The sequence below is a fragment of the Dermochelys coriacea genome, chromosome 1 (genome assembly GCF_009764565.3).
Source record: "Dermochelys coriacea isolate rDerCor1 chromosome 1, rDerCor1.pri.v4, whole genome shotgun sequence".
In the NCBI taxonomy this organism is placed as follows: domain Eukaryota; kingdom Metazoa; phylum Chordata; order Testudines; family Dermochelyidae; genus Dermochelys; species Dermochelys coriacea.
The window spans coordinates 210,300,849-210,327,507 of NC_050068.2; the positions used below are offsets into that span (position 1 = coordinate 210,300,849).

Below are 26,659 nucleotides of genomic sequence, written 5' to 3' on the forward strand. Positions count from 1 at the left end.
CATATCCGCTTTTTGGGTTATGTCTCACCCTCTGGTCTCATTTTTGGACATATACACATTTGATGCAGTGGCCATTTTGAAGCTTTTTTTATTTTTTATAGAGAACATTAGAACTGCTTGAGTTTGGGTTTTTTCATATTTAGAAACATTTTAAAGGTTGGAAGAAAAAAGATTTTTTTCAGAAGAAAAATTTGTTAGTCTCTAAGGTGCCACAAGTCCTCCTTTTCTTTTTGTGTCTGAGTGTGTGTGTGATGTCTCCCTCCTGGAATGGGAGGGGTGAAAGTGGTGCAGACCCCAGCTCTGCTAGCTGGCTCCGGCTCCAGCGTCTTACTGTACATGGCTGCCCCATGAGTGGGGATGGGGATCGCGGATGGGGACAGGCAGCCTCTTCCTATCTACAAAGGTAGATGTGCCTACCTTTAAGGTGCAATACGGGCACAGTACAGTTTTTGCTTTTGGGAGCGGGAGCGTGTCTCTGCTGTTGCTTGATTGGTTACTTCCAGTTTCACTTGGTGTCCGGTTGACTGGTCAGTCCATAACTCTGGTGTTTTTATTTTTGATGTTCGACTGTATATGTGATTATGAACACTGTGCAGTTAGCACATATTTTACCAAAGGATGCTTCATTTTTAGATGTTTTTGCTAGAAACCTACTCCTGAAGGGTTCTGTGGCCACCAGACCCATGGGGCTGATTGTTAACGCACACATATGTTAACACACACATAGGCGCCGACTTCTGCTCAACCCCCCACTGCCCCCAGCCCTGCCCTGACTCCACCCCTGCCCCGCCCCCTCCTGCTTCCATTCCAACCTCTTCCCCAAAGTTCCCCCCAACTCCTCCCCTTTCCTACCCCTATTCAACTCCTTCCCCAAATCCCCGCCCCAGCCTCGCCTCTTCCCCACCTCCTCCCCTGAGTGCGCTGTGTCCCTGCTTCTCCCCCCTCTCTCCCAGAGCTTGCTACAGTTGTTTGGCGGCAGCAAGTGCTGAGAGGTAGGTGGAGGACCTGGGACACAGCGCGCTCAGGGGAGGAGGTGAAGGAGGAGGAGGTGAGGTGGGACAGGGGTATGGGGCAGGAAGCTTGGCTGCCAGTGGGTGCAGAGCACGCACTAATTTTTCCCTGTGGTGCCTATGAACACACATACCCACAACTTACCAGGGGAACACTGGCTGGCTCTCTATGTACCAAAACACAGGCCAGGCAAGTTTTTTTGACTCCTATGGATTTTCCCCAGACAGTAGTTTCTTTCCTAAAACTACCATGACTTTTTTTAGAATTATAACTCTGATAATATTGTGTTTCGCCAGAAACACCTATAGACCCCCTCATGGTAACTGGTGGTTGTCACTGTATATATATTTTTAAAGAAATATAATAAGGGGTTACCAGTTGATCAGATTTTAAAATTATATACAGATGACTTACCAGAAAATGACCATAGCATGGTGTAGTTTGCAAAAGGAAAAAAGTCAGGCATGTCCAGAGGTGCCCTAAACACGTTTCAATGTGACCAGACCTGTCTTTCATGTTGGGAGTTTGAAGATTGACAGTCTGGCTTTGATAAGCAGTTTTAAAAGTGCCAGCTTTCTCCGCACATGGCGAAACATACTTGTAAGGCATATGACCTTTCTTAAAATGGTAGGGGCTTGATAAAAAATATTACTTTTTATGTGCTGTTTTCAAAATGTTTACACAGGGCTACTCGGGAGGGTGAAGGCCTATTTTCAAACTGTAGGATTTGACGGTTGAAGCATTTATATCCACCAATATGTCCCCTTACGGTTTTTTAGTAGCATCCTTAAAAGCCTCCGAAAAGAATGTGCCTTACCCAGGGTACATTTGACATGCCAACATGGCAATTTGCTGTTTATTTAGTGGATTTTTTAAGAGAACCATGTATTTTATATTTCAATTAATTGTATGGCTCTCTTTTCCCTGGAAAAACACATTTTGCACAATGTACATAATATTTAGGTTCCTGTGGCTTATGTATTTTGTAAAGGCTTTCTTGATTTCATTGCTTTCGGAAGCAGATTCCAACAGGACATCTATAATCACCATGTTCACTTTATTACTAGTGTAAGCAGAGTCAGAATGAGCTCTACCCTGACATCTGGTGGTGAGTTGTGAAAAAGGACTTCAGGGGCCGATCTTGTTTGCATGGGCACACCCACCATGCCTAGCATGATGGGACTGCTTGCCCAAATGGTCACTTTGGCTGCTGTAGGATCCCCAGTCTCTTTGTTACTGGGGCAAGAGTTATAAAGTGTTGTTATCCTGGTTATGTGAATCAAGGACAATCGAACTGTACTTGGCATTTTATGATGGACAGACTTGCCCTCAACCACCTAGAACTTGCTAGGCAAGGGACATGAGTTCCAAAGCCCAGTGAGAGTGTGTGTGTGTTCTTGCTTTTTAGTGTCACTTTGATCCTGGCTTTTTCTATTGTGTAATAGCAGAGCTAATTTTGACTCTATGGGGAGTCTTGTTATATACTGCAGAGCTGAAATTACTGATTTCTAGGTCTAAGTATTAGACCTACTTTGGGCTAGGGGTTCTGAGTGTGCCAGCACTGGTGCTCTCCTGTTAACAGCTGAAATCACTGAAGAGCTGACTATCAGGGGGTAGCTGTGTTAGTCTGTATCCACAAAAAGAACAAGGAGTCTGGTGGCACCTTATAGACTAACATTTATTTGGGCATAAGCTTTTGTGGGTTAGAACCCACTTCACTGGATACCTGGAATGAAAGTATAATAATGCCTGCATCTGTAATTTTCACTCCATGCATCTAATTAAATGGTTCTAGCCCATGAAAGCTTATGCCCAAATAAATCTGTTAGTCTTTAAGGTGCCACCAGACTCCTTGTTAAAGAGCTGAAGTTACTAAGAGCTGAAATCACTGAGATCTGTGTTAAGTTGAGGGGGAGACTGAAGACATGTTGGTAAGCAGCTAGCAGGATGGCTAGCGGAGAGGAGCATCCAGGAGGACAGCTGGCGGTGAAGACTGCAGCAGAACCCCACAGAGAGGCATGGCAATAAGCTGTCAACCCGAGCAGCAGAGCATGTAAGATGCCCCCATACTTCCCCCCTCTTCCACCCAGGCTAGGAGATAAACTCTGCAGATGAACTTCTGAACTCTTGGGGCTACACTGACCAAAGACAGAAACTGTGGGCGGGGTGACTGTTGGGTTGCTGGACTTAAGACCCTGAGGGGAAAAGGACACTGCCAAACTTACTTGGGGGTGGGTCTTTTGCTCATGGTTTGTGTTATGAATCCTGTTTGTGATGTTTCCCCAACAGAATGCCGCATTGCTTCCTTTCTTTATTAAAAGGCTTTTGCTACACTCAGACCCTGTGCTTGTGAGAGGGGAAGTATTGACTCTTAGAGGCATCCACAGGGGTGGTATGTAATTGTTCCAGGTCACTGGGTGGGGGCTTGAGCCGGTTTTGCATTGTGTTATTAAAATGGAACCCCTAGATACTGAACCCAGCCCTGTTGCTGCCAACTCTAACAGGCAGAAAGGTTACACTAGGAAATAAGCATTCATTCTTAAAAGTATCAGGTAAACCTTACAAAATTTGATATATGGAAATACATGTAACAACTCTTTATACAACTGTTGCCAACAACTCTTAACTCCTCACAGGCATTTCAGGCATGCAAAACTGCCTATTACTATTTTCTAACAATTTTCTGAAGGGTCACAAAGCAAATAGGAAAAAAGGATGGACAAATTAGGTGTGTGTGATTCTGCATAATAATAAATGCCTTGGTCAGTGCAGCCCCAAGAGTTCAGAAGTTCATATGCAGAGTTTACCTCCTAGCCTGGGGGGAAGTATGGGGGCATCTTACATCAATATGGCAAGGTTGTAAAATCTGTCTTCAGGGTTCTTTTATCGTAAATTACTTTCTGGGTATTTTAAAGAATTCTTGTCTCTATCAACCAGTATTTTTTCACCCCAGAATCCCATGCTGCTGTATCACAAGCTCTTTTAGGTCCTCCCCTTCAGGGTTCAAACAGTAGTCCTGGATGAGAGCTTTAAACACCCCAAATTAATTTTCTCAATATTCCCCAAGTTCAGCATGCTGCCTTTTACTTTTGTACAGGACTTACCTCTGGCATGTGTGTATCTGTATATTTTAGGCCCTGCAGATACATAGTCCACAATGTGTTCATCTAGTGGTATCTTGCCAGTCAGATCACCTAAATAATCCCCTAGGCGTGGGTTCCACTCCCCTTCCTTACTCACAAAAATCACAGAATCAGTATCATAGTACAGACAACACCTAATTTCCCTGTAAGCTGCACAGCTGTGCAGCAGCCTATTTAGCACCCCACAGGGGCTCAGGGAACCAAACGGGGACTAGCTACAGGAGGGGTGCCCTCTTCCCCGGCCCCAAGCTAGCCTGGCCCCCAACCTGCTGCAGCTAGGGCAGCCGGGACCTGCCGTGGCCAGGGCACCACTCCATCAGCCCCAACTCTGCTGTGGCCCGGACCTGCCATGGCCAACCCAGCTGTGGCCGGGGCGGCGTGGCTCAGACCCAGGTGCAGCCGGTGCAGCACAGCCGGAGTGGCCTGGCCAGGCCCCAGGCACAGCCAGAGCAGCCCAGCCCCAGGCACTGCCAGAGAGGCACATCCCAGACTTGCTGGGGCCGGGGAAGGGGCACCTATTCTGCAGCCCTAGCCCTGGAGCTGCTGAGGTGGGGAGTGGCACCTCCCCCCACCCCATCCCAGGTACTGTTGCAGGGAGAGAGAGCTGGAAGGAGTCCTCTCTCCCCACTGTGGCCCTGAAGCACCCTCCTTCATCTCAAACCCTTCATCCCTGGCCCCACTACAAAACCCACACTCCCAGCCAGAGCCCTCACCCCCTGCACCCAACCCTCTGCTCCATCCCTGAGCCCCTCATCCCCCGCCCCATCTCAGAGCCAACACTCTAGCAGCAACAAAAGGCAATAACAAAAGGATCTGTTGGACTTTTGAGTGAGTCACTCCCCTTCCTTTGGTCAGTTTGAGACTGCAATGTGGTAATGTTCACCTGACTTTGAAGTGGGAGGGGCAAAGCCAAGAGGGGAGAAAGAAAATGATAAAAGGGAGAGACGTTTGCCACACTCTACTTCTCTCTTCTACCTACATCTACAGACACCACACCAAGCGACTGAAGCACTGATCAAAGGGGAGAGCCTGGCTGAAGAGCAACCAGCCAGCCTGTGGTGAGACGCATCTAAGTTTGTAAGGGCATTGAAAGGGTTAAGATCAGCGTAGAATGCGTTTTACTTTTATTTCATTTGACCAATATGACTTGTTATATTTTGACTTATAATCATAGAATCATAGAATATCAGGGTTGGAAGGGACCTCAGGAGGTCATCTAGTCCAACCCCCTGCTCAAAGCAGGACCAATCCCCAACTAAATCATCCCAGCCAGGGCTTTGTCAAACCTGACCTTAAAAACTTCTAAGGAAAGAGATTCCACCACCTCCCTAGGTAACGCATTCCAGTGTTTCACCACCCTCCTAGTGAAAAAGTTTTTCCTAATATCCAACCTAAACCTCTCCAACTGCAACTTGAGACCATTACTCCTTGTTCTGTCATCTAATACCACTGAGAACAGTCTAGATCCATCCTCTTCGGAACCCCCTTTCAGGTAGTTGAAAGCAGCTATCAAATCCCCCCTCGTTCTTCTCTTCCGCAGACTAAACAATCCCAGTTCCCTCAGCCTCTCCTCATAAGTCACATGTTCCAGTCCCCTAATCATTTTTGTTGCCCTCCGCTGGACTCTTTCCAATTTTTCCACATCCTTCTTGTAGTGTGGGGCCTAAAACTGGACACAGTACTCCAGATAAGGCCTCACCAATGTCAAATAGAGGGGAATGATCACGTCCCTCAATCTGCTGGCAATGCCCCTACTTATACATCCCAAAATGCCATTGGCCTTCTTGGCAACAACGGCACATTGTTGACTCATATCCAGCTTCTCGTCCACTGTAACCCCAGGTCCTTTTCTGCAGAACTGCCGCCGAGCCATTTGGTCCCTAGTCTGTAGCGGTGCATGGGATTCTTCCGTCCTAAGTGCAGGACTCTGCACTTGTCCTTGTTGAACCTCATCAGATTTCTTTTGGCCCAATCCTCTAATTTGTCTAGGGCTCTCTGTATCTTATCCTTACCCTCCAGCGTATCTACCTCTCCTCTCTCTCATCACTTAAAATCTATCTTTATACTTAATAAATCTGTTTGTTTATTCCACCTGAAGCAGTGCATTTGGTTTGAAGTGTGTCAGAGACTCCCCTTGTGATAACAAGCCTGGTACAGATCAATTTCTTTGTTAAATTGATGAACTCATATAAGCTTGCAGCATCCAGCAGGCATAAATGGACACTGCAAGACAGACTTCCTCTGTAAAGGGTGTGTCTAGGAACCAAAGGCTGTGACATGTTTTTTTTTCAAAGTAATAAATCCCCAGCCTGATTATTACTAGCTAACGAGGCTTTCCATCCATGTTCCATATCATCCTCACCTCATACTCCTGATTTCTAAGAAATTAGACTTAATGAGGGTTCAACTGTACAGATGTCCATATGTTGCATTAAGCAGCAGCTTGCAGTCATTCTCCCAGCAGTAGTTGGGACAGCTGTGAAAAAAGCAGCCATTCAAAGTTTGTAGGCTTACCAGCTATGACACCATAACGATCTAAAAAATAGGACCCTACTTTAAATTCCCCACCCTGCAAAACATGCTGGATATGGATGTTCTCTATGTGGGCCATTTACATCAGTTATTGAATGGCAGGCGTGGAATCTCTCTTGTGCTGCTTATGGTGGCAAAAGGGTTCTCAGTTTTAAAAAATTAAACCAGAACATGGCCATGCATATTGACTCTACTGTAGTGTATTTAAAGGGGTCTGTACACTTAGTCACCACCTCCTCACTGTCCTACCTCAATTTGTTAACAAGCTGCATCCTTGTCATTTTCAAGACTTTTTTTCTGAACTGATCACAAGCCTCTCACAAAATGTCAACCTCTTTCTGGCAATAATAGCTCAGTTCTTTCTGGAGATCAAATTCATTCTGGTGAGTGTGTTGGTACCAGTTCAGAAATTTCTCTCTCCCTCTCTCTAGACATCATGTGTTCTACCCACAAAGTGTTCTACCCTGCATAAAGGGCCCACATAATTCTGATTTTCAGTGGTGTTAAAAAATGTTGAAAGTACCCCTTGTCTCCTTCGAACACCAGAGCCTTAGGTAACTTGCTGAGTTTCATGGGCAGAAAATTTAAAGAATCTATATATCTGATTTCTACGTCTCCCCCACCCCATCACACAGTTTTCTACCCTGCATGACAGTGCTGAAGGTCATTTTTTTCCTTAATCAGTTGTCTAAGTATGAAACAACTGTCGTAACCTTTAGCATTATGAGCAATAAAAGTCAAACCCTTAAAATGTTTGTCTACAAAAGTTTGAACAAACTTGTTGATACATTTGTCCCCTTTAAATTCCCATCTGGATTCTTTATTTAAATGCATGGTGAAGACATAATTTGGTACGTGTACCCCGTTCTTGCATGCATTCAAAATCATAAAAGACATAATCCTCCCCCTGTTCTGGAGAACAATTGTTACACATATAACATTTGTGGCTATATATGCTGTCTGTCTTCTGATAACACTGGGGGCACTTCTTGCTTTTGCACCTATGACTTTTAACATCATAGAAACCATACTTATCAAAAAGACTTCTAGTTTCAGTCAATTTTACTGTCTGCTGACAGAGCTCTGTGTCTTTCTAAACAGGCATTCAACCTGCAAAACAGTTTACAGCTGGGACATCTCATTCTTTCCCCATACACTTCAAGGCATTCTTCACTAATACATGTACACCAGTGGTTTTACAGGCATGCTAATTTTTGTGGCTGTATGTGGCATGCCAGTACTTACACAAATACAGTGCTCCTATAAACACTTTGATATTTTGGACGCTGTAATGTCTGTCATGTAACAAAAAAAACAGGATTTTCGGGCACCGTTCCTGACCTGTCATATAATAAAAGGCAAAAGTTTAAAAAGTAAATAAAAACTTTTTTTTTTAAAAAAAAAGGCTAGTATACGTCTACAAAAACTTCTGTTATGTACAGTGTCAGTCTTACATGATACACTACTTTAATACTCATGTCTAAATGCTTTTCAAAAGACCTCACATCAGTGAAGCCAATTGTTTTTTGGTCTGAAAACTCCAACTCCTGGTGAAGATGCTAGGCTCTCTCTCATAGTTGGGCATCTGTGGGTTTTCAGATAATGCACATATTTGTAAATGAAACTGATATTCATTTGTTCAAAAAAATCACTAAAAATTCTCTGACTTGAAACCAAAGAATGCCTCTGTGTTACAAAATGCTTCTTTCTTAGTGTGATGTTTAAAACCATATATTTATTTTTAAAAAATTCTTGTGTTGCAAAAGTTCACAGGTTTTTTAAAAAAAGATGGGGAGAGAGTGTGGGGGATATGTTTCTTCTGATAACCAGGGTAAGCTGCGTAAGTCTTTATCTTACTTCTTCATGCAGTTACAAAAGTATAGCTTCATGAAAAATGGGTGCTTTTTTGTGGCAAAATGCTGTTTCCTTAGTGTCATGTGTAGATCCACTATAAAAGCATGCTAATATAGTTTTATTTCTAATAAAAATGTTGTTGCAAAAGTGAACAGTTTTTGAAAAAAGCAAGAGGAACTGTGGGAAAACATGCTCATCTCTCTCCTTACCAGTGGCATTCAGTCCTTCATGCTGACATGTGGCTTTTGTCTTTTTAAACTTTACTTTTTTTTTTGGAAGACGTATGTAAATGTGGGTTATCTATCATAACTGTGACACTGACAGACCAGGTGTCTGCTTTTGCCAAGATTGCAGGCATTAGCTAAGAACTAACAAATTCATAGCTAGAGACCAGCCCAGTTCACCTGGATGTTAGTTTTGCTCAAAATAGTCTTATAAGAATGTATTTAGTGTTTGTACTCTATGGTTTGTAAGTTGCTGCATGCATTAATCTCACTTATAATGGTGGTATTCCAAGCTATAAGAAAATATGTAAATTTTGCTTTGAAAATGTTTGCTCTGAATTTGTGAGCTCAGGCATGGGAATCATCCCCCTCCCCATCCAGAAAGACTATCAAAATCAGATGGGCCATCAAGGTAAATCATAATACAAAGGATTGGTTAATGGCCCTATTACACCTTGAAAATGCTACATGCAAAGAAAAGGAGGACTTGTGGCACCTTAGAGACTAACATATTTATTTGAGCATAAGCTTTCGTGAGCTACAGCTCACTTCATCAGATGCATGCAGTGGAAAATACAGTGGGGAGATTTTATATACACAGAGCACATGAAACAATGGGTGTTACCATACACACTGTAAAGAGAGTGATCAGGTAAGGTGAGCTATTACCAGCAGGGGTGCGGGGGGGGGGAAAACCTTTTGTAGTGATAATTAAGGTGAGCCATTTCCAGTGGTTGACAAGAACGTATGAGGAACCGTAGGGGGAGGAGGGGAATAATCATGGGGAAATAGTTTTACTTTGTCTGTGACTCTAAGGTGAGACTGATAGAGTACATCCAAGAGTTCACTTTTGTTACTGGCTTGGTGAAATCTAATTACAGAACAGACTACCAGTCTGGGGTGTCTGCCCTGTTTTTGACAGCCTGCCCTGAGATAGGCATTCATAGTCGTAAGCCACTCCAGACAGCAAAATTTCCCCCACTGTTTTAAAAAATATGTTGTTATAAGCCCACTCAGGGGAGGATTTCTGTATTATGCTTTAGTATATAAAGCTTTCTTTACAATTTACAAGTTGAACAATTTTTGTTTGATTGTTGTTGAAAGGTTGTTATAAGGAGGAGGGAGAAAAATTGTTCTCCTTAATCTCTGAGAATGGGACAAGACGCAGTAAGCTTAAATTGCAACAAGAACAGTTTAGTTTGGACCTCAGGAAAAACTTCCTAACTATCAGGGTGGTTAAACACTGGAATAAATTGCCTAGGGAGGTTGTGGAATCGCCATCGTTGGAGATTTTTAAGAGCAGGTTAGAAGTGGCGCAGGCCAAGGGACATGTTGGCGGCCCTTCCAGCAGCCCCCATTGGCCTGGAGCAGCGAACTGCGGCCAGTGGGAGCTGCAATCGGCTGAACCTGTGGACGCGGCAGGTAAACAAACCGGTCCAGTGCGCCAGGGGCTTTCCCTGAACAAGTGGTGGACTGGCTTTGAGAACCACTGGTCCTTACTTAGAATACTTAGTCCTGCCATGAGTGCAGGGGATTGGACTAGATGACCTCTCGAGATCCCTTCCAGTCCTACGATTAAAATGCATCATTTTAAAACTAAGCAAACACTATTTTTGAAAGGCTAGGGTAGTGTATCTTAAATATTTTTTCTACTAAATCTCCACAAAACATCCCTTAGATTATAAAGACAGATCTTTATGTCATGTCGCAGGGTTTTTCATCTCAGTCAAAAATGACCAATGCAGTTTTTTTCCATGTTAAACTTTTAAAAGTTTGTTAAAAGTGTCAGGGTTCCCTCCTCACTCTGAGGTACAGATGTGGGGACCCACATGAAAGACCCCCTAAGCTTATTTCTACCAGGGTAGGTTAAAAACTTCCCCAAGGCAAAATGGGAATGGCAAACTTCCTTTCCTTGTCCTTGGATGGTATTGCTGCTACCACCAAGTGATTTAGACAAAGATTCAGGAAAAGGACCACTTGGAATTCCTGTTTCCCCAAAATATCCCCCCAAACCCCTACACCCCCTTTCCTGGGGAGGCTTGAGAATAATATTCCAACCAATAGGTTAACAAAGTGAGCACAGAGCAGATCCTTGGGTTTTTAGGACACTAAAACCCAATCAGGTTCTTAAAAGAAGAATTTTATTATAAAGAAACAAGTAAAAGAAGCATCTCTGGATGGAAGGTAATTTTACAGGGTAATAAAAAGATTTAAAACACAGAGGATTCCCCTCTAGGCTCAACTTCAAAGTTATAAAAACAGGAATAAACCTCCTTCTTAGCATAGGGAAAATTCACAAACTGAAACAAAAGATAATCTAACGCATTTCCTTGCCTTTACTTACAATTTTTGGCACTTAGAGACTAACAAATTTATTTGAGCATAAGCTTTCGTGAGCTACAGCTCATTTTATCGGATTTTCTTTTTGTGAATACAGACTAACACGGCTGCTACTCTGAAACCTTACAATTTTTGTAATTCTAGATGTTTATTTCAGGTAGGGTTTTAGGAGAGGGTTTTTTTCCTGCCTGGTCCCGCTCTCTGTCCTGAGAAAGAACAAAGAGAGCACAAACAAAACCTCCCCCAACAGATTTGAAAGGATCACCTTCCCTTATTGGTCCTTTTGATCAGGTGCCAACCAGGTTATTTGAGCTTCTTAACCCCTTACAGGTAAAGGAGGGATTTTATGCTACTCTTAGCTGTATGTTTATGACAAAAACTTTGCCTAGTTTAACAGCATTTTGATTTTTAAAAATTTAGGAAAGAAAGGGTGTGGGGAAGAAATAGCCTTCTTATCTCTGGTAAAAAGTGTTATCAACTGTTTCACATAAGCAGGTTTTTTTCTTTTAAGTTAGCCTGGGTGTACATATTCTAGAAAGTATTTAAAGCTTTCTTTACAGTTTACAAGTAATAAGTTTTAGAGTAGTTTTCTTTTAGGCAAAACTTTAACACTTTTTTTTTTTAAAAGGCTAGTATCTTTCTACAAAAAGTTCTGTTTTGTACTGTGTCAGGCTTTTCATTCATTCATTTAAAGCAGTTGTTCCCAAACTTGTTCCACTGCTTGTGCAGGGAAAGCGCCTGCCGGGCCAGGCTGGTTTGTTTACCTGCCCCCTCCGCAGGTTCAGCCCGATAGCGGCTCCCACTGGCCGCGGTTTGCTGCTCCAGGCCAATGGGAGCTGATGGAAGCAGCGGCCAGTACGTCCCTCGGCCCATGCCACTTCCAGCAGCTCCCATTGGCCTGGAGCATCGAACCTTTGCCACTGGGAGCTGCGATCGGCCGAACCTGCAGACACGGCAGGTAAACAAATCGGCCCGGCCCGGCAGGGGCTTTCCCTGCACAAGCGGTGGAACAAGTTTGGGAACCACTGCTTTAAAGAGATGCTTTTTTTTTTAAAACAGGCCAATGGTCCATAGCCCCACCCCTTGGTGCATTGTAATTGGTTCAGAAAAATACAGTTTTGGAACATGTCTAAAGAATAGCTTCTGATTGACTCAGGCAAGGGGTGTGGCTTGTCCAAGGCTGACTGTCCTGAAATTACTAGCATTTGACTAAAAGAAAAGGAGTACTTGTGGCACCTTAGAGACTAACAAATTTATTTGAGCATAAGCTTTCGTGAGCTACAGCTCACTTCATCGGATGCATTTGGTGGAAAATTTTGGTGGAAAATTTTTCCACCAAATGCATCCGATGAAGTGAGCTGTAGCTCACGAAAGCTTATGCTCAAATAAATTTGTTAGTCTCTAAGGTTCCACAAGTACTCCTTTTCTTTTTGTGAATACAGACTAACACGGCTGCTACTCTGAAACCTAGCATTTGACTAGGGGCAGCTAAAGGGGTAAACTGATTTTCTCTTGTCTCTGGCGCTTGGTCAGGGACACAGGCTTTTCTTCCTTTCCTGTAATTTTAAGACTCTCTGCAGCCTCTCTCACTTGATTTTCTCTCTCTTTCTGTAACAGGCTGAAAGGCTTTTGCTTTTCTCGGCTGTTCTACAGCCTCTCTCACTTTGTGCTGTTTAATCCAACCCAACTTTATTTTTTCTAAAAATACATGTTCTATAACTAATTTAAAGCCTTTATTTCAAAAACTGTATGTGACGCTATTGACTTGAACTGAGATTGTATAGAACATTGTTGCAACCAAGGTTCTGTAGTGGCACCAAATTTTTTATAAAGGGGGTCAAATAAGGTGTCTAAGACAAGGTTATGGTTTGCTGGTTATGATTATGCTATCTGTTTGCATGTATCATTTTTGTATTTAAAGATATAAGTATTGGCTCTATACTGTCTGTATTTCAAACTTATGCTATGCTTCTGGGTGACATCACAGACAAGTTGGTGTCAGCTCTGCCTAGCCTGCTTGATGGCCCATTAAGGGCCATCAGCTATACAACTGATCCACTGAAAGAAGGCAGACATGCCTTGAGACTCAGCAAGGTATGCAGGGACATGCCTATGGAGAGAACTCTGAGGTTTTTCCATGTATGTGATGGACAGCTTGTCCTTGGGACAAAGAAAGAGACCACATGGCAAGAGAATATAAAAAGCTGCTGCAGCTCCTCCATCTGGTCTTCAGTCCTGGTTCATACCTCTGGAGGAACTTTGCTACACAGAAGCTTTGAACCAAGGACTGAAAGACCCATCCCAGCTGTGGATGTACTCCAGAGACTTGATTTGAACCTGCAGTTTATTCAATCACTGCTGCAAGCCTGAACCAAGAACTTTGCCATTACTTTATGTAATTGATTCCATTTAACCAATTCTTGCTCTCATCTATATATTTTTCCTTTTATGAATAAACCTTTAGATTTTAGATTCTAAAGGATTGGCAACAGTGTGATTTGTGGGGAAGATCTGATTTGTATATTGACCTGGGTCTGGGGCTTGGTCCTTTGGGATCAAGAGAACCTTTTTTTTTTTTACTAGGGTATTGGTTTTCATAACCATTTGTCCCCATAATGAGTGGCACTGGTGGTGATACTGGGAAACTGGAATGTCTAAGGGAATTGCTTGTGTGACTGTGGTTAGCCAGTGGGGTAAAACCAAAGTCTTCTCTGTTTGGCTGGTTTGGTTTGCCTTGGTGTGCAAAGAAACCCCAGCCTTGGGCTGTAACTGCCCTGCTTTAAGCAATTTGTCCTGAACTGGCACTCTCAGTTGGGTCCTGCCAGAACCAGCATTGTTACACTGTATAAAAATATTTTTCTCTAAAAAGGCCTGTTAACATATTTGTCTTTACACTTTATTTCTGTTTGCTAAACTATTTAAAAATGTGTAAAAAGCTTTTCTCCTTAAAAAAAGAGTCTTTTATTCTAACCTTTAAAATGTCTCGAAATGTGAAAAACACCCAAGCAGTCCTAATGTTTCCTATTAAAAAATAAAAAACATTTTCAAAATGGTCACCACATCAAATGTGTAAATGTCCAGAAATGAGATCAGAGGACAGGACATAAACCAAAAAGGGAGCAGGGAAACCTGTCAATTTATATGGTGGTGGAACGTACGGAGGTCTTTACTACTCAGGCACCTGAACTGAGACCTATCTCTTCTGTGCTCTCAGTATCCTGGCAATGCCCAAGCAGCATGGAAGACAAGGAGCGCACAGCCTGTCTCTAATGAGAAGTGAGGAACAGAGGTAGGGCTGGAAATAATAGTAGTAGAAGGGAAACAGGGCATAAGCTGAGGGGAATGGATAATAGGGGCTATGGTAACATGAACAAAAGCTGGGGATAGGAAATAGGAACCAAGGAAGAACAGGAGTCAAAGGAGAGGAATAAGGAGGAATAGAAACAGGGATGGAAGCTGGGGTATAGAGGCAAAAGGGTATATAACATTAAAGAGAACACTCCTCTCCAGAACCTTTAACTGAACCCAAAATTTCTGGCAGCAACAAAAGGAGACAATTCAATTAACAGCAGGATACCAAGGGAGGAAAAATAACTTTTGAAGGGGTAATGAGAGTGGCCCATTTCAGACAGTTGACAAGAAGGTGTGAGTAGCAGTAGGGGGAAATTAGTTTGGGGAAATTAGGTTTAGGTTTTGTAATGACCCAACTCTCCCAGTCTTTATTCAGGCCTAATCTGATGGTGTCCAGTTTGCAAATTAATTCCAGTTCTGCAGTTTCATGCTGGAGTATGTTTTTGAAGTTTTTTTGTTGAAGAATTGCAACTTTTAGATCTGTTATTGAGTGACCAGGGAGATTGAAGTGTTCTCCGACTGGTTTTTGAATGTTATGATTCCTGATGTCAGATGTGTGTCCATTTATTCTTTTGCATAGAGACTGTTCGGTTTGGCCAATGTACATGGCAGAGAGGCATTGCTGGCACATATCACATTGGTAGACGTGCAGGTGAACGAGCCCGATGGTGTGGCTGATGTGGTTAGGTCCTCTGATGGTGTCCCTTGAATAGAGATGTGGACAGAGTTGGCACCGGGATTTGTTGCAGGGTTTGGTTCCTGGGTTGGTGCTTTATGTTTGCCTTATAATTTTATCTTTGGACTTTACTGACAAAAAAAGTTTTATCTCCTGTTAGCATTTCAGAGCTCATATAGCTACTGGAGAATGAGCTGAGATCTATTGTGCCTTGGGTATCAGCAATAACATCATCAGCTAACGTCTGCATATGGAGCTTCTTATTACTAATAAAATGATGTCCAAGGACAGGGAGAAAAAAAACCTTGAAAGTCCCTGGTGGAGTTTGCGGCTAAATTATAAAAAAAATCCTTTTTTGTCTTGTAAATTGAAAAACAATTGATATTCACTGAAAGATATGTAAAATAATTTTTCTGATAGAAAAGCACAAAAATTAGGGATGGGCCCAAATTAAAACACAGATCTGATTCAGTTCCACTTCTTCTAATGAAAACATCTTACATCAATTTTTCACACCAGTGTCTTTGATGGAGTTGTGATTTGCCCTAGTATTAGTAAGAGCAAGATCAGGCCCAGAAATGTTTCAAAAAGAACTTTCTGTGTTGGTGGGGGACAGGATGAGACCTGCATAGGTTATTACTGACATAGATGCTTATGTGCTTTGGTCCCCATTCAGTTATATATGTATCTATCAATTATTTCTGTCCTGGATTTAGTCTCCCAGTGGAAAGCATTGTTCATATGTTTGTTTTTATTGGTGTATAACAACACCTGTCCTCCTGTGACCTTACGCAAGTCATGGCTGAGACTATTTTCAGAGATTACAGTTGCAGCGAAATACGACAAGAATTAGCACAGCAGTGCAGCTGCCAGTAAGATATAAATGGGTTGGTGTCTCTTGCTCCTGTGAGTACTTCAAATGTAGATAAAACTAAATTCCAAGAAAGAAAGATCTCATCTTCTATAATATATGAATATAGGAACTGCCAAACTGGTTCAGACCAGTGGTCCACCTGTTCCAGTACCAGATGCTTCAAAGGAAGGTGGAGGAAACTCCATAATGGACAATTACAGAATAATCAGCTGTAAAGTGGTCTGCGCACCACCTGTAGTACCCCCTTGTGTCAGGCTGTGATGTTGCAAGGAGCCCTTGTCTCTTGCACCTCCTGGAGGCCATCTCTCTCTCACCATGTTTTCTGGGGCTCAGCCCTCCAGCCAAGTTCAGTCTCCTTCCATGGTAACAAAAAGGTCCAAACAAAAATCCTAACAAATCCAAAGTGATGATTCTTTTTCAGCCCCTCTTGGGCCAAACTAATGGCTAGTTCTTTCACAGCAGGATTCCCCATACTGCCTACCTCCTCCAGGGACTCTGGCAGTTTACCTAAGGGGGGTCTCGTTGTTCCCACTTACAAGCTCTATCTCAGGATTTCTCCCCCAGGAGACTAACCTGCTCCCTGTGGGTTTCTTCTATCCATCATGGGCCTTAACTCAGGGCTTCCTCCAGAGGAGTCTACTCTGGTCCCCTGGGGTTTCTTTACCAGATCTTTCTCTATCTGTCTTGCTCCCTTCCCCAAAGCCAGTTTCCACCTGTAGGACTCTGGTCTGGAAGCTTATGCCAGCTCTTTTCCCAGAGGCTAGTGAGAAGAGCTCTGCCACTGTCTCCATTTTCCAGGGATCTTGACAATTCTCTTGGGGTTCGCACTGTCAGTTCCAAGCCATCCTTCAGGGCTTGACCCCACAGCAGCCTACCCTGCTTACTATGTGTAAGGGGACTGTTGGCCCCTTACTAAAATTCAGTGGCGGGGGGGAGGGGATTTGATTGGCTAGCTCCCAGTACCAAAAGAAAGGGGGAAGGGTTGATGGAAAATCTTTACCAATAGTGGAGGCCAATGCTCCAGGTCAGCCTGATTGACAGGGTGGCAGGCTAATGATAGAGTCAGGAGGTCAGGGGGGTCCTGTCCTCTGTGTGAGCTGGAATTGTCTGGAACAGAGAGGGTCCAAGCTAAGGACAGAGCAGGAGCCCAAGATGAGCTGGGGAGCAGAGCCATGCCAGACAGAGAGAGCCAGGGAAGCAGCCCTGGGTCAGTGCTGGGAGAAGAGCTGCAGCAACCAGAGCCAGAGGAGTCAGAGGAGCAGCCCAGGCAGCTGGAGGCAGAGCAGCAGCAGTGCTGAGGCAGGAGCTGGAGCAGTCCAGAGCCAGATGTGGTGAGCAGCTGGAGAGAGTGAGGGAGGACCCTGGGCAGTGGGCCTAGCACCGGGAGTTGCCCCCAGCCAAGATGCCATGCAGGCCAGACTTGGAGGGGGATCGTAACCACGACGGGGCAGGGGTGACGCTGAGAAGAAAGGTCCTGCCACCTAGAGCCTGAGAGTGTGTGGCCACCGCCAGAGCAAGTGTCCAAGCCGCAGCATCCCTACAGCACAGCCAGGGCCTGAGAAGAAGGCCTGGGACTTACAAGGAACAGACTGTGAACTGCCCTGACATTCCAGAGACACTGGTTGTGGTTCTCCTGTGCCCACTTTATGGGCACAGGAGAACCACAACCAGTGTCTCTGAGAATGCCAGGGGTGCTGAGAACCATTGAACCTAATTGTAAACCCTGTATGTAATGGAAACCACTTCCAGCCAGGGAGTGCTGCAGCAGCCTCCGCACTCCTAGTTCCAGCACCTATGGCAGGTTATGTGTTTTCCTTTAACCTTTCCCATTTTTTCCTTATTTTTTTTTAATTGCTGTTTAATAAATTGTATTTGCTTTAAACTATATGTAATGATCAGTGGGTCAGGGAAGCGTCCAGTGCAGAGAGAGCACCCCAGAGTGGAGACACCCTAGCCCCTGCGCTAAGTGACCACAACAAAGTTGGGGGTCAAGCCCCCCCAGAATCCTGGGCCAGCCTTGTTGGGGTTACGAGGACTCTGCCACACAGGAGAGTGGAAGGGGAGCCCTTGAGGTCGGGCAGGCCTCTGGGTAAAGGGAGTGGGAGCGAGGACTCAGATCCTTTTGCTAGCCCATTTCACCAAGGTAGTGCATAAGCCAAGAAAGTTCCCCACAATAGCAGGACCATTCCCCCACTTACATAATGGCTCGCTTCCAGCCTGCAGTAGCTACAACACTTCTCCAAACAGAGCTCCTTTCTCTCCCCTTTCCTTCTCAGCAACTTTTCCTTTATACTGTTCTAGCTGCCTCTGCTTCTAGCTCAGCTGCTCCATTACTAATTAGCTAAAGGGGCACCACGTGGAGCACCTGATGGCTTCCAGTTGTAGCCCACAGGGTTGTCATGCGCCAGTTAGGCCCTAATTCTCCTGAAGGGCCATTGGCTCCGTGACATCTGCCAATGAGGGAAATATTTTATCTTTACTTTTGTAGGACTGAAAAGATATTAATAAGCTATACATAAATTTATAAATCTGCTAAAACTGGCTCTTTCCCTGTGTGCTGATACAGATTGGGTAAACAAGACTAATGATTCAGATTGTAAGTTGATTACAAGGCAGAGGGTCAGAAAGGAATTTTTTCTCCTAGCATGCAGTGTCGGTTTCACTTCTCTGAATCAACAGGTATTAGTCACTGCCAGAGACAACGGACTAGTTCAGTGCTGCAGATCCCATGAGAGTTGAGAATCTAAGCCGAAGAGGTGTTGAGGGACCAATGTATGCCAAATTTTACTGTAGATATGTACTGTAGTGACTAGAGATCCCACCAAGTAGTGTCCTATCTAGATCAATTTCCTTCCCTTAGTAGTATTACTGATACCCTCTTGCTAATTGTGAAAATGTCACTTCTTCATGGGGAAGGACACAACTACAGGATTCAAAGAATGTGAGTGAAGAAGCAATATGTATCATTTCTTCCCACAGGGCCTGAGCTTACTTTCTGTGAGGCATCTTGCTGTTCTTGGGGATAGGATGGTAGAAACTGAGTTTCTTGCATAGCAATGCAAAACACTAACATCTCAGCACCAGCACTGGTTGTATAGGTGATCAACCACCGTGGTTGCCCTGGGCCCAAATTTCCAGGGGGCAGTGGACCTCTGTGCTGCTCAGTTTTCATAATTTGTATTTATTTATTTATTTGTTTATTATGGCTCGGTTTCTGGATGCTGAAAACATTTTCCCCCCTGGACAGCCAAAAGGCTAGCACTACTCTTGAGGGGCACTATCACCATTGTATTTTTTAGTTTACTGAAACCCAGGAGTCTTCATTATTTTATTAATTATTTGCATTTTTTCCTCAGAGACAAACAAGACCGTCTGCTGGAATTATGGTAGGTGCTTTTGGGAAGGAAGTGTGATTTCCTTGTAAGACGCTACCAGTAAAATTGTCCATATCCTTTTCTTCATCCTGACAACATAAAAGGTCCCCCCACTTTGTATCTTTTTTTCTTGTATATCAAAGGAAAAGGAGAAGGGAACTGTTTATAGATTTAACTACAGTTCCTTCTGATCATTGGCTTTTTCCCTCCACAAATGAAATATGGGGCTGAACCAGGTTGAAATGTAGTCTTGTGGCTAGAGCAGGGAAGTCCTGCATTCTCTTCCTGTCTCAGCAACTTCCTTGGGACAAGTCACTGACATCAATGGAGCCTGTTTGTGCTTAGCATTAATCTTTGTGCTTCAGTTGCCCCATCTGTAAAAGGGCATAATAATAGGTGACTCCCAGAATTATTTTCATGCTCCATTAATTGTTTTCAAGACACTTTGAAAACTGTTCTGGAAAGGTCTTACGCAAATACAAATCATTATTTATGACTAAACTCATTTAATTTACAGCTAAGAGATTAATTGAAACCACAATCATAAAAGAAAGGTAGGTAAGCAGTTCATTTAATACAAAACTAGCAGCCTAGTAACCTGCTTGGTGTTTGTAAGTTCTAAAAAATAAAGCAAGCCTGAGCAAAAGCAGCCATGATTAGCCGTTTCGGAAATGTCAAATATGGCCTTCCTTGGTTTCGCTGGAAGATTTATTGTAGAGCTCAAATGTGTACTGTGAACTTTCTCACACCTTACCTCCAGCTGATTGGAATTTAATAAACAACTCTGTTACTGATGCACAAGGAAGACTAGAATCCGACTCACTCTTTCAGAACTGTGCTGCTCCGCTGGAATAAGAAGAGTAAAGAGCAGTAATGGCTTATTTATATCACCATTATTAACAGATATGACTCTGATAAACACAAGGACCAGCTCTGATATGTAAGCAGGTGTCATTTTTATGTAATCACTTTTTCAGACTAAAATGACATTTTAGACTTGGCATGTAGGAGTCAAGCAACTTCCACCTGTGGTCAATATGCTTCTTTAGGCAATAACTGTATTTTCTTTTTGTTTTCTCTTATCTATGATGTTCATAGGGTAGGGCTCAGAAAACCAGTCCTGGACAGCACAAGCACTGTGAGAAATGTTTCAACCGGCAATGCCAAGTCCCAGTCGAGCTCACCATCTCCTGTGTAGTGATCAACTGCCATTCACGCTGTGGGGCTGCCTTTCATATGTGTAAACAGGAAGACCACCAACTCTTATGTCCCCTAGAGCAGGTCTCATGTCTCAACTCAGTTTATGGCTGCCCTTTTTCCATGGCCCGTTTTAAGCTGGCAAAGCACCTTCAGGTCTGTCCAGCCAGTGTTGTCCACTGCTCTATGGAATGGAATCGCTGGCCAAATGTAGACTCAGAAACCATTTTACATAAGAACATTATGAAGGAGCCACATAATGAGCAGTGTCTAGATACAGCCCTAGCCCTCAGAGATCAGAAGATTCTTTTTAGGACTCTGAAAATGGTTGAGCTATTTCCAGAATGGAGAGAAGATGATAACACAGAAGAGCCAATAGCAGGTTTGGAAGAAGGAGCCGTTGGAGGAATAGCATGTGATTCTAAAGAAGCTGATGGCCAAGTTGCTGAGCTTACCCAACAGGAGCGTGAGGATTTGGCAAAGGATAAGAAGGGAATGGATCTAGTAAGTTACAAAGCCTGGGAGAACATGTTTAGCAAAGAGCTTTCAGCATTGAAGGCAACAGACGTTTCAGCAAACTCAGAAAAAAAGGAAGGAGATCGCTACAAGAAAACAGGACAGATTCTTTGTGATGGCAATCCCAAAGAGAAGACAAAGGAAGCAGCTATTGTGGAAGAGCCAAAAGAAAACAAAAATAATCAAGTGATTACAGGTGCAGAAAAGACAGGTCTGGCTCCTTGGCAAGATGGGATCCTGGAGAGGTTGAAAAAAGAAGTTAACGTAGGGGATTATAACATGTACCTGGTGCATCATGGGAGAATGCTCATCCATTTTGGTCAGCTAGCTGCTTGCACACCAAGAGAGAAAGATTTTGTGTATGGGAATTTGGAGGCTCATGAGGTGAAGACTGTGTGCACCTTCAGAGTGCCAGTTAGCTATCGTGGCAAAAGAGCACAACTTCGAGATGCCTTGGCATACAAAATAGCAATGATGGACAAGTCAGTGGATACTTCAGATTTGCAAATAAGCCTTGAGGAATTTCCTAAATCAGATACAGCCAGAAGTACACTATTGTGTGCATTGGAAAAGGAACTGAAAGGTCATGAGATCTCGGAAGCAAAGAATATTGATGGACTGTTCATGGATTTTGGGACACAGACATACAGCTTTCAGGTGGAACCCTTCTCCTCTAGAGCTGTTCTAGCGGATGTTCTGGATATAAAAAGCCCACCAGAACTCCATGTAGAGCTTCATACTGAGTGTGTGACTAGAAGACATAACAAAAGCTGCTCAGCCTTCACATTCACTTGCAATCACTTCTTCAGGAGGGATGAGTTTCCTTCACATTTCAAGAATGTTCATGCTGATATCCAGTCCTCTCTAAATGGATGGTTCCAACATCGTTGTCCACTTGCCTACTTGGGATGTACTTTTGTTCAAAACCGCTTCTACCCTGCTAGTCATAAAGCAAAGATTATCTACAGTCAGCATCTTGATACATTTGCTATCAAACCAGAAGTTGACCCTGTGCTCTCTGAAATACAGAAATGCAATTTTACAACAAGTAATCAAGGAAAAAGTAAAGAATCCCTGAGCAGCCTTCCATTGGAACTTTTACAGTATATTGCTGGGTTCTTGGACAGCTTCAGCTTGTCTCAGCTGTCCCAAGTATCTGTACTGATGAGGGATATCTGTGCCACTCTACTTCAAGAGAGAGGGATGGTCCTCCTGCTGTGGGAGAAAAAAAGATATTCCCATGGAGGTACTTCATGGAGAGCTCGCAAAAAGGCAAGTGACAGTGGTGTTTGGAAAACAAAAGGTATTTGCAGGATCATCAAATTAAAAATATAATACAAGACTTGACTCTGTTTGATGTGAACTGAGCTTTCCTGACACTTAAAGGTCACACACAGAACTTTTTAGAAATTGGACTTGTATCTCTTTGTATTGTACAGTGCTTAAAGATAGCCTGAAACTACCACATCCTATTTTGTCAGGCAAAAGTGAAATACTTGCAAATAACTGTGACTGTGAAGGGAGCCCAGATTTTCACATCAACTCCTGATGTTCACTGATTGGTAATTTACATGGTATTCATGAAAATTTGCTTTGTTGGGACTTGGCTGCTTAAGGTACCAGGCATGGGATAGGAAGCCCTTCACCTCTAAGTTTAAAACTAGCCAGGTTGGTAATGACTGAAAATTACTTACATATGCTGGCGACTTTTGGTGGTCTAAGTGAAATGTGTTGACAGGTCTAACTCCAGCTCTGAGTCAGTGGGTGTCAGCATTACACATTCATCATCACAACTGACACTGATTTTGCTGTTACTCTCACAAGAAGTCAAGAACTGAATGGTTTTCGGAGACTTTGGGCTTGTCTACATGGTATGTTAGTGCACACCAGCTGGGATGGAAATTCTAATGGGCACCAGCTTGTTGCACACTAACTGGCCAGTGTGAATCATAGAATCATAGACTTTAAGGTCAGAAGGGATCATTATGATCATCCAGTCTGACCCCCTGCACAACACAGGCCACAGAATCTCACTCACCCACTCCTGTAACAAACCCCTAACCTATGTCTGAGCTATTGAAGTCCTCAAATCATGGTTTAAAGACTTTGAGGTGCAGAGAATCCTCCAGCAAGTGACCCATGCCCCACGCTGCAGAGGAAGGCAAAAACCTCCCAGGGCCTCTGCCAATCTGCCCTGGAGGAAAATTCCTTCCCGACCCCAAATATGGCGCTCAGTTAAACCCTGAGTATGTGGGCAAGACTCACCATCCAGACACCCAGGAAAGAATTCTCTGTAGTAACTCAGATCCCACCCCATCTAACATCCCATCACAGGCCATTGGGCATATCTACCGCTAATAGTCGAAGATCAATTAATTGCCAAAATTAGGCTATCCCATCATACCATCTCCTCCATAAACTTATCAAGCTTAGTCTTGAAGCCAGATATGTCTTTTGCCCCTGCTGGTGTGCATTAAAAGTTCTCTCATGTGCATTAATATATTACTGTTTGAAATGGGATTACATCAGTGTGCCCTAGAGAACTTTAGTGTGTCCCAACAGCGTCCACATGAGCCAGTCAGTGTGCAAACATGCTGGTGCACAGTAGAATTTATGCCCCCCTGGTGCACATTAACACATTGTGCAGACAAGCTCTTTAATATGACTACATATACAAGGTCATACACGCAGAGACAAAGAGTGTGTGTCATACAGGATGGAGGACTGCATCTTAAAAGCAGTACTTATGGCACCTTAGAGACTAACAAATTTATTAGAGCATAAGCTTTCGTGAGCTGCAGCTCACTTCATCGGATGCATCCTATGCTATCCACTAGTCAGTCCAATCAATTAAGAGTAATGACAGTCCATTGTAATATCAGAACATTGATGTGTTTGTAAAACCTCTTTGCATTTTAATTAACGTTCCAGTCTTCTCTTCTTTATTCCCACATACTAGATCTGGCAGTTTAGCAGCCTGTTCTCCCCTGTTAACAACTGGCAGTTCGGTGATGTTCCCTCCATGTCTGAACACCTGAAGATTTGTCCGTTCTACGATGTGGAGCACAAGAAGGATCCATTCTTGCTTGCCAGCATGTGTGGACCCCGAAAGCGGGCTCAAGATAGCTTGGTCTCAACCTTCAGGCATGGATCCTGAATACATCCCCCAGCTTCCTCCCCCAGGTCTCTCAGAGGAGTACTGGGATTTGGGTTGTAGAGATTATTATGTGGGCACCCCATAAGAAAATTCCCTTTGGAAACACAAAATCAACCTTTTGCTGTTTTGTTTGGAATATGTTGCATCATTTTCCTTCAGTATTTTAGCAATACTAAAAAAAAATAAAAAAATCAGTACTTCATTCAGCTGATTGCTGATATCACAGGCTTTCTGTTTATTTTTTGTGTATCATGCCTGCTCATAATTAGAGCCACCTGGAAAAAGCAATTATAAGAGTATTGGTTTATAGCAGCCAGCTTGGCAATCTGGAAATCAGGGAAAAGCTACTGTCACCATACTTTTTCCCTGAGGGAGGAAAGAGCAGCTAGAGTACCGAGTTTAGATGAATCTTATCCCTGTCAGTAAGCAGAATCATCGACAACTACTAGCACACAGAAAAATTCCTAGAGTGTGCATTTGCTAGATTACTTGAAAACTGACAGATGTGGAGATAGCAAGGGTAGTGGTGTACATAGGCACAGGAGAACAAGCCCCAAATTGGTGGATGAGTTACAGTTATATAGATGTTTTATCAAGGAAACAGGAATGCATCAAACAGTAACAAACTGGTATTTGAGGGAAAAGGGCTTTAGGCCCTGATTCATGAAAGTATCTCTATTCTGGACCGCATTTAAGTGCATGCTTAAAGTAGAGATCGTTGAAACAGTTCAAATAAAAAAATTCTTTGTCAAAAATGACAGCCAAAATTAAAGACCATTTTTTGACAAATTTGCCCTAAATGACACTGTTTTCAATGTCATGTAGTGAGTCAGAAACATTATTGGCTTCAAACTCAAACTTCTAAACAATTCTCATTGGCCAGCTGATGCAAAGTGGAATAGCACCATGAAAGGCAGTTTATACCAGCTGAGGATCTGGCCCATTTTACAATTAGTACCTGTCCCAATGGTGCTCTGGTCTGCTTCCGTCAAGTCCAGAGAAAATTGCTCCTCTAGCTCTCTTTATATAGAAAGAGATATTATGACATCAGTTTCACCCCCCCTCCATACCTGTCATCTTGACTCTTCCTTTATTCTGTCCGTGAAAGCAGGTCCTGGAATCAGACTGGAGAGAAAGGGCAACATTTTTAATTTTGGCAGTTCAGGGTATGAATTAGAGAAGAGATCATCTTGACAGTGGTCCCTTTCCCTTCCCTTCATTTGATGCTGCAGGATGTTGTCCCTGTTAACTGGTGACCAGGCACTAGCTAGGATTTAATTAATCAGAAGAGATATGCTGAGCTGGTCTAACCTGGAAGCCTCCTTTCTTTAACTGATTTGATAACTGAACTCGTCTGAGCTAGATCCTGCCCTATTTATCTTAATGAACACAACATGGATACATTTTAAAGATGGATACTGAGGGGGTTGGCTAGGAGAAGCTGGGTACCTGTTGCTTTTGTAAAACAACTTGTCTGCTACAGAGAAGCTCAAATTGGAAGACTGAATCCAAACCTTCTCTAATACTGAGGATATTTGGATCCAGATCTCATACTTGAATTTCATGGCCGGGCCCCATTTTAGTTGCCTATATTATTTCCAAAGAGTAAAAGTCACATTCTACTCTGGGTCTTGACTGACAGACTATGTGTCAGTCCCAGTACCCTACACTGAAATTATGGCATAGCTGAGACCTGGGAAGTATAAGAAATATATTTAAACGCATGAGACAAGCATGGACTTTTGGAACAATAAGTGTTAAGTGGGTTTCTTGAGGAATCCCTGGGGAGTGGTTAATGTAAACTCCACTACATGAATTATGCAAAAGCCTAGTCCTTTCAAACTATGCCCTGAGGAGTGGGCCATAAACTGGTGATTGCCTGTTCTCAGAGACTGGAGATCAAAGGCCCAAGCTGTATACAGAAGCAGCTGAACCTTCCATTTGGGATTCTGGTGCCTGATCTAAAAACTGACATGAACATGTAACCAAGGGGGCAAACCCAGCTGTGAGTTTTGCGAGACTGACCCCTACCAGAGCCCCCAACTGGAATTAGGGTGACCACTAATAAGTTATTTATATGCATGTAGGTACTTTTATTCTTTTGTATGTTTTCTCTGTAATGCTTTTTACCTTAAAAATAAATGTGCTTGCTTAGAAAGAGCTGTGTGGTGATTTGTAACTGCTGGCAATGCAGGCTTTGTCTATGGTTCAGGTGCTACAGTGGCACAGCCACGGCGCTGCATCTGTCCCACTGTAGCGTCTAGTATAGATATTTACTACAACAATAGAAGAGGGTTTTTTCCGTTGCTGTAACAAACCCACTTTTCTAGGTGTTAGCTGCATCTATCCCACTGTAGCGTCTAGTATAGATATTTACTACAACAATAGAAGAGGGTTTTTTCCATTGCTG

General features: G+C 43.3%; 1 protein-coding gene across 1 annotated transcript; it reads left to right on the forward strand.

Annotated features, from left to right (window-relative positions):
* The first annotated feature begins 370 nt into the window (after positions 1–370).
* Positions 371–26,346, forward strand: FBXO40 (F-box protein 40). The gene is made up of 5 exons (XM_043506067.1): positions 371–440; positions 954–1,048; positions 19,362–19,391; positions 20,478–22,364; positions 24,052–26,346. The coding sequence occupies exons 1-5, from the start codon at positions 371–373 to the stop codon at positions 24,247–24,249; spliced, it is 2,280 nt and encodes a 759-aa protein (XP_043362002.1). The 3' UTR covers positions 24,250–26,346.
* Positions 26,347–26,659: the final 313 nt, after the last annotated feature.

Bases quoted from the DNA above. Each gene is read 5' to 3' on its own strand.
- FBXO40 (XM_043506067.1), top strand. From the start codon at position 371: ATGGGGACAGGCAGCCTCTTCCTATCTACAAAGGTAGATGTGCCTACC. The intron at 1,049-19,361 runs GTGAGGTGGGAC...TTTTTTCCTCAG, and splicing joins AGGAGGTGAAGGAGGAGGAG to AGACAAACAAGACCGTCTGC. The intron at 22,365-24,051 runs GCAAGTGACAGT...CCCACATACTAG, and splicing joins CATGGAGAGCTCGCAAAAAG to ATCTGGCAGTTTAGCAGCCT.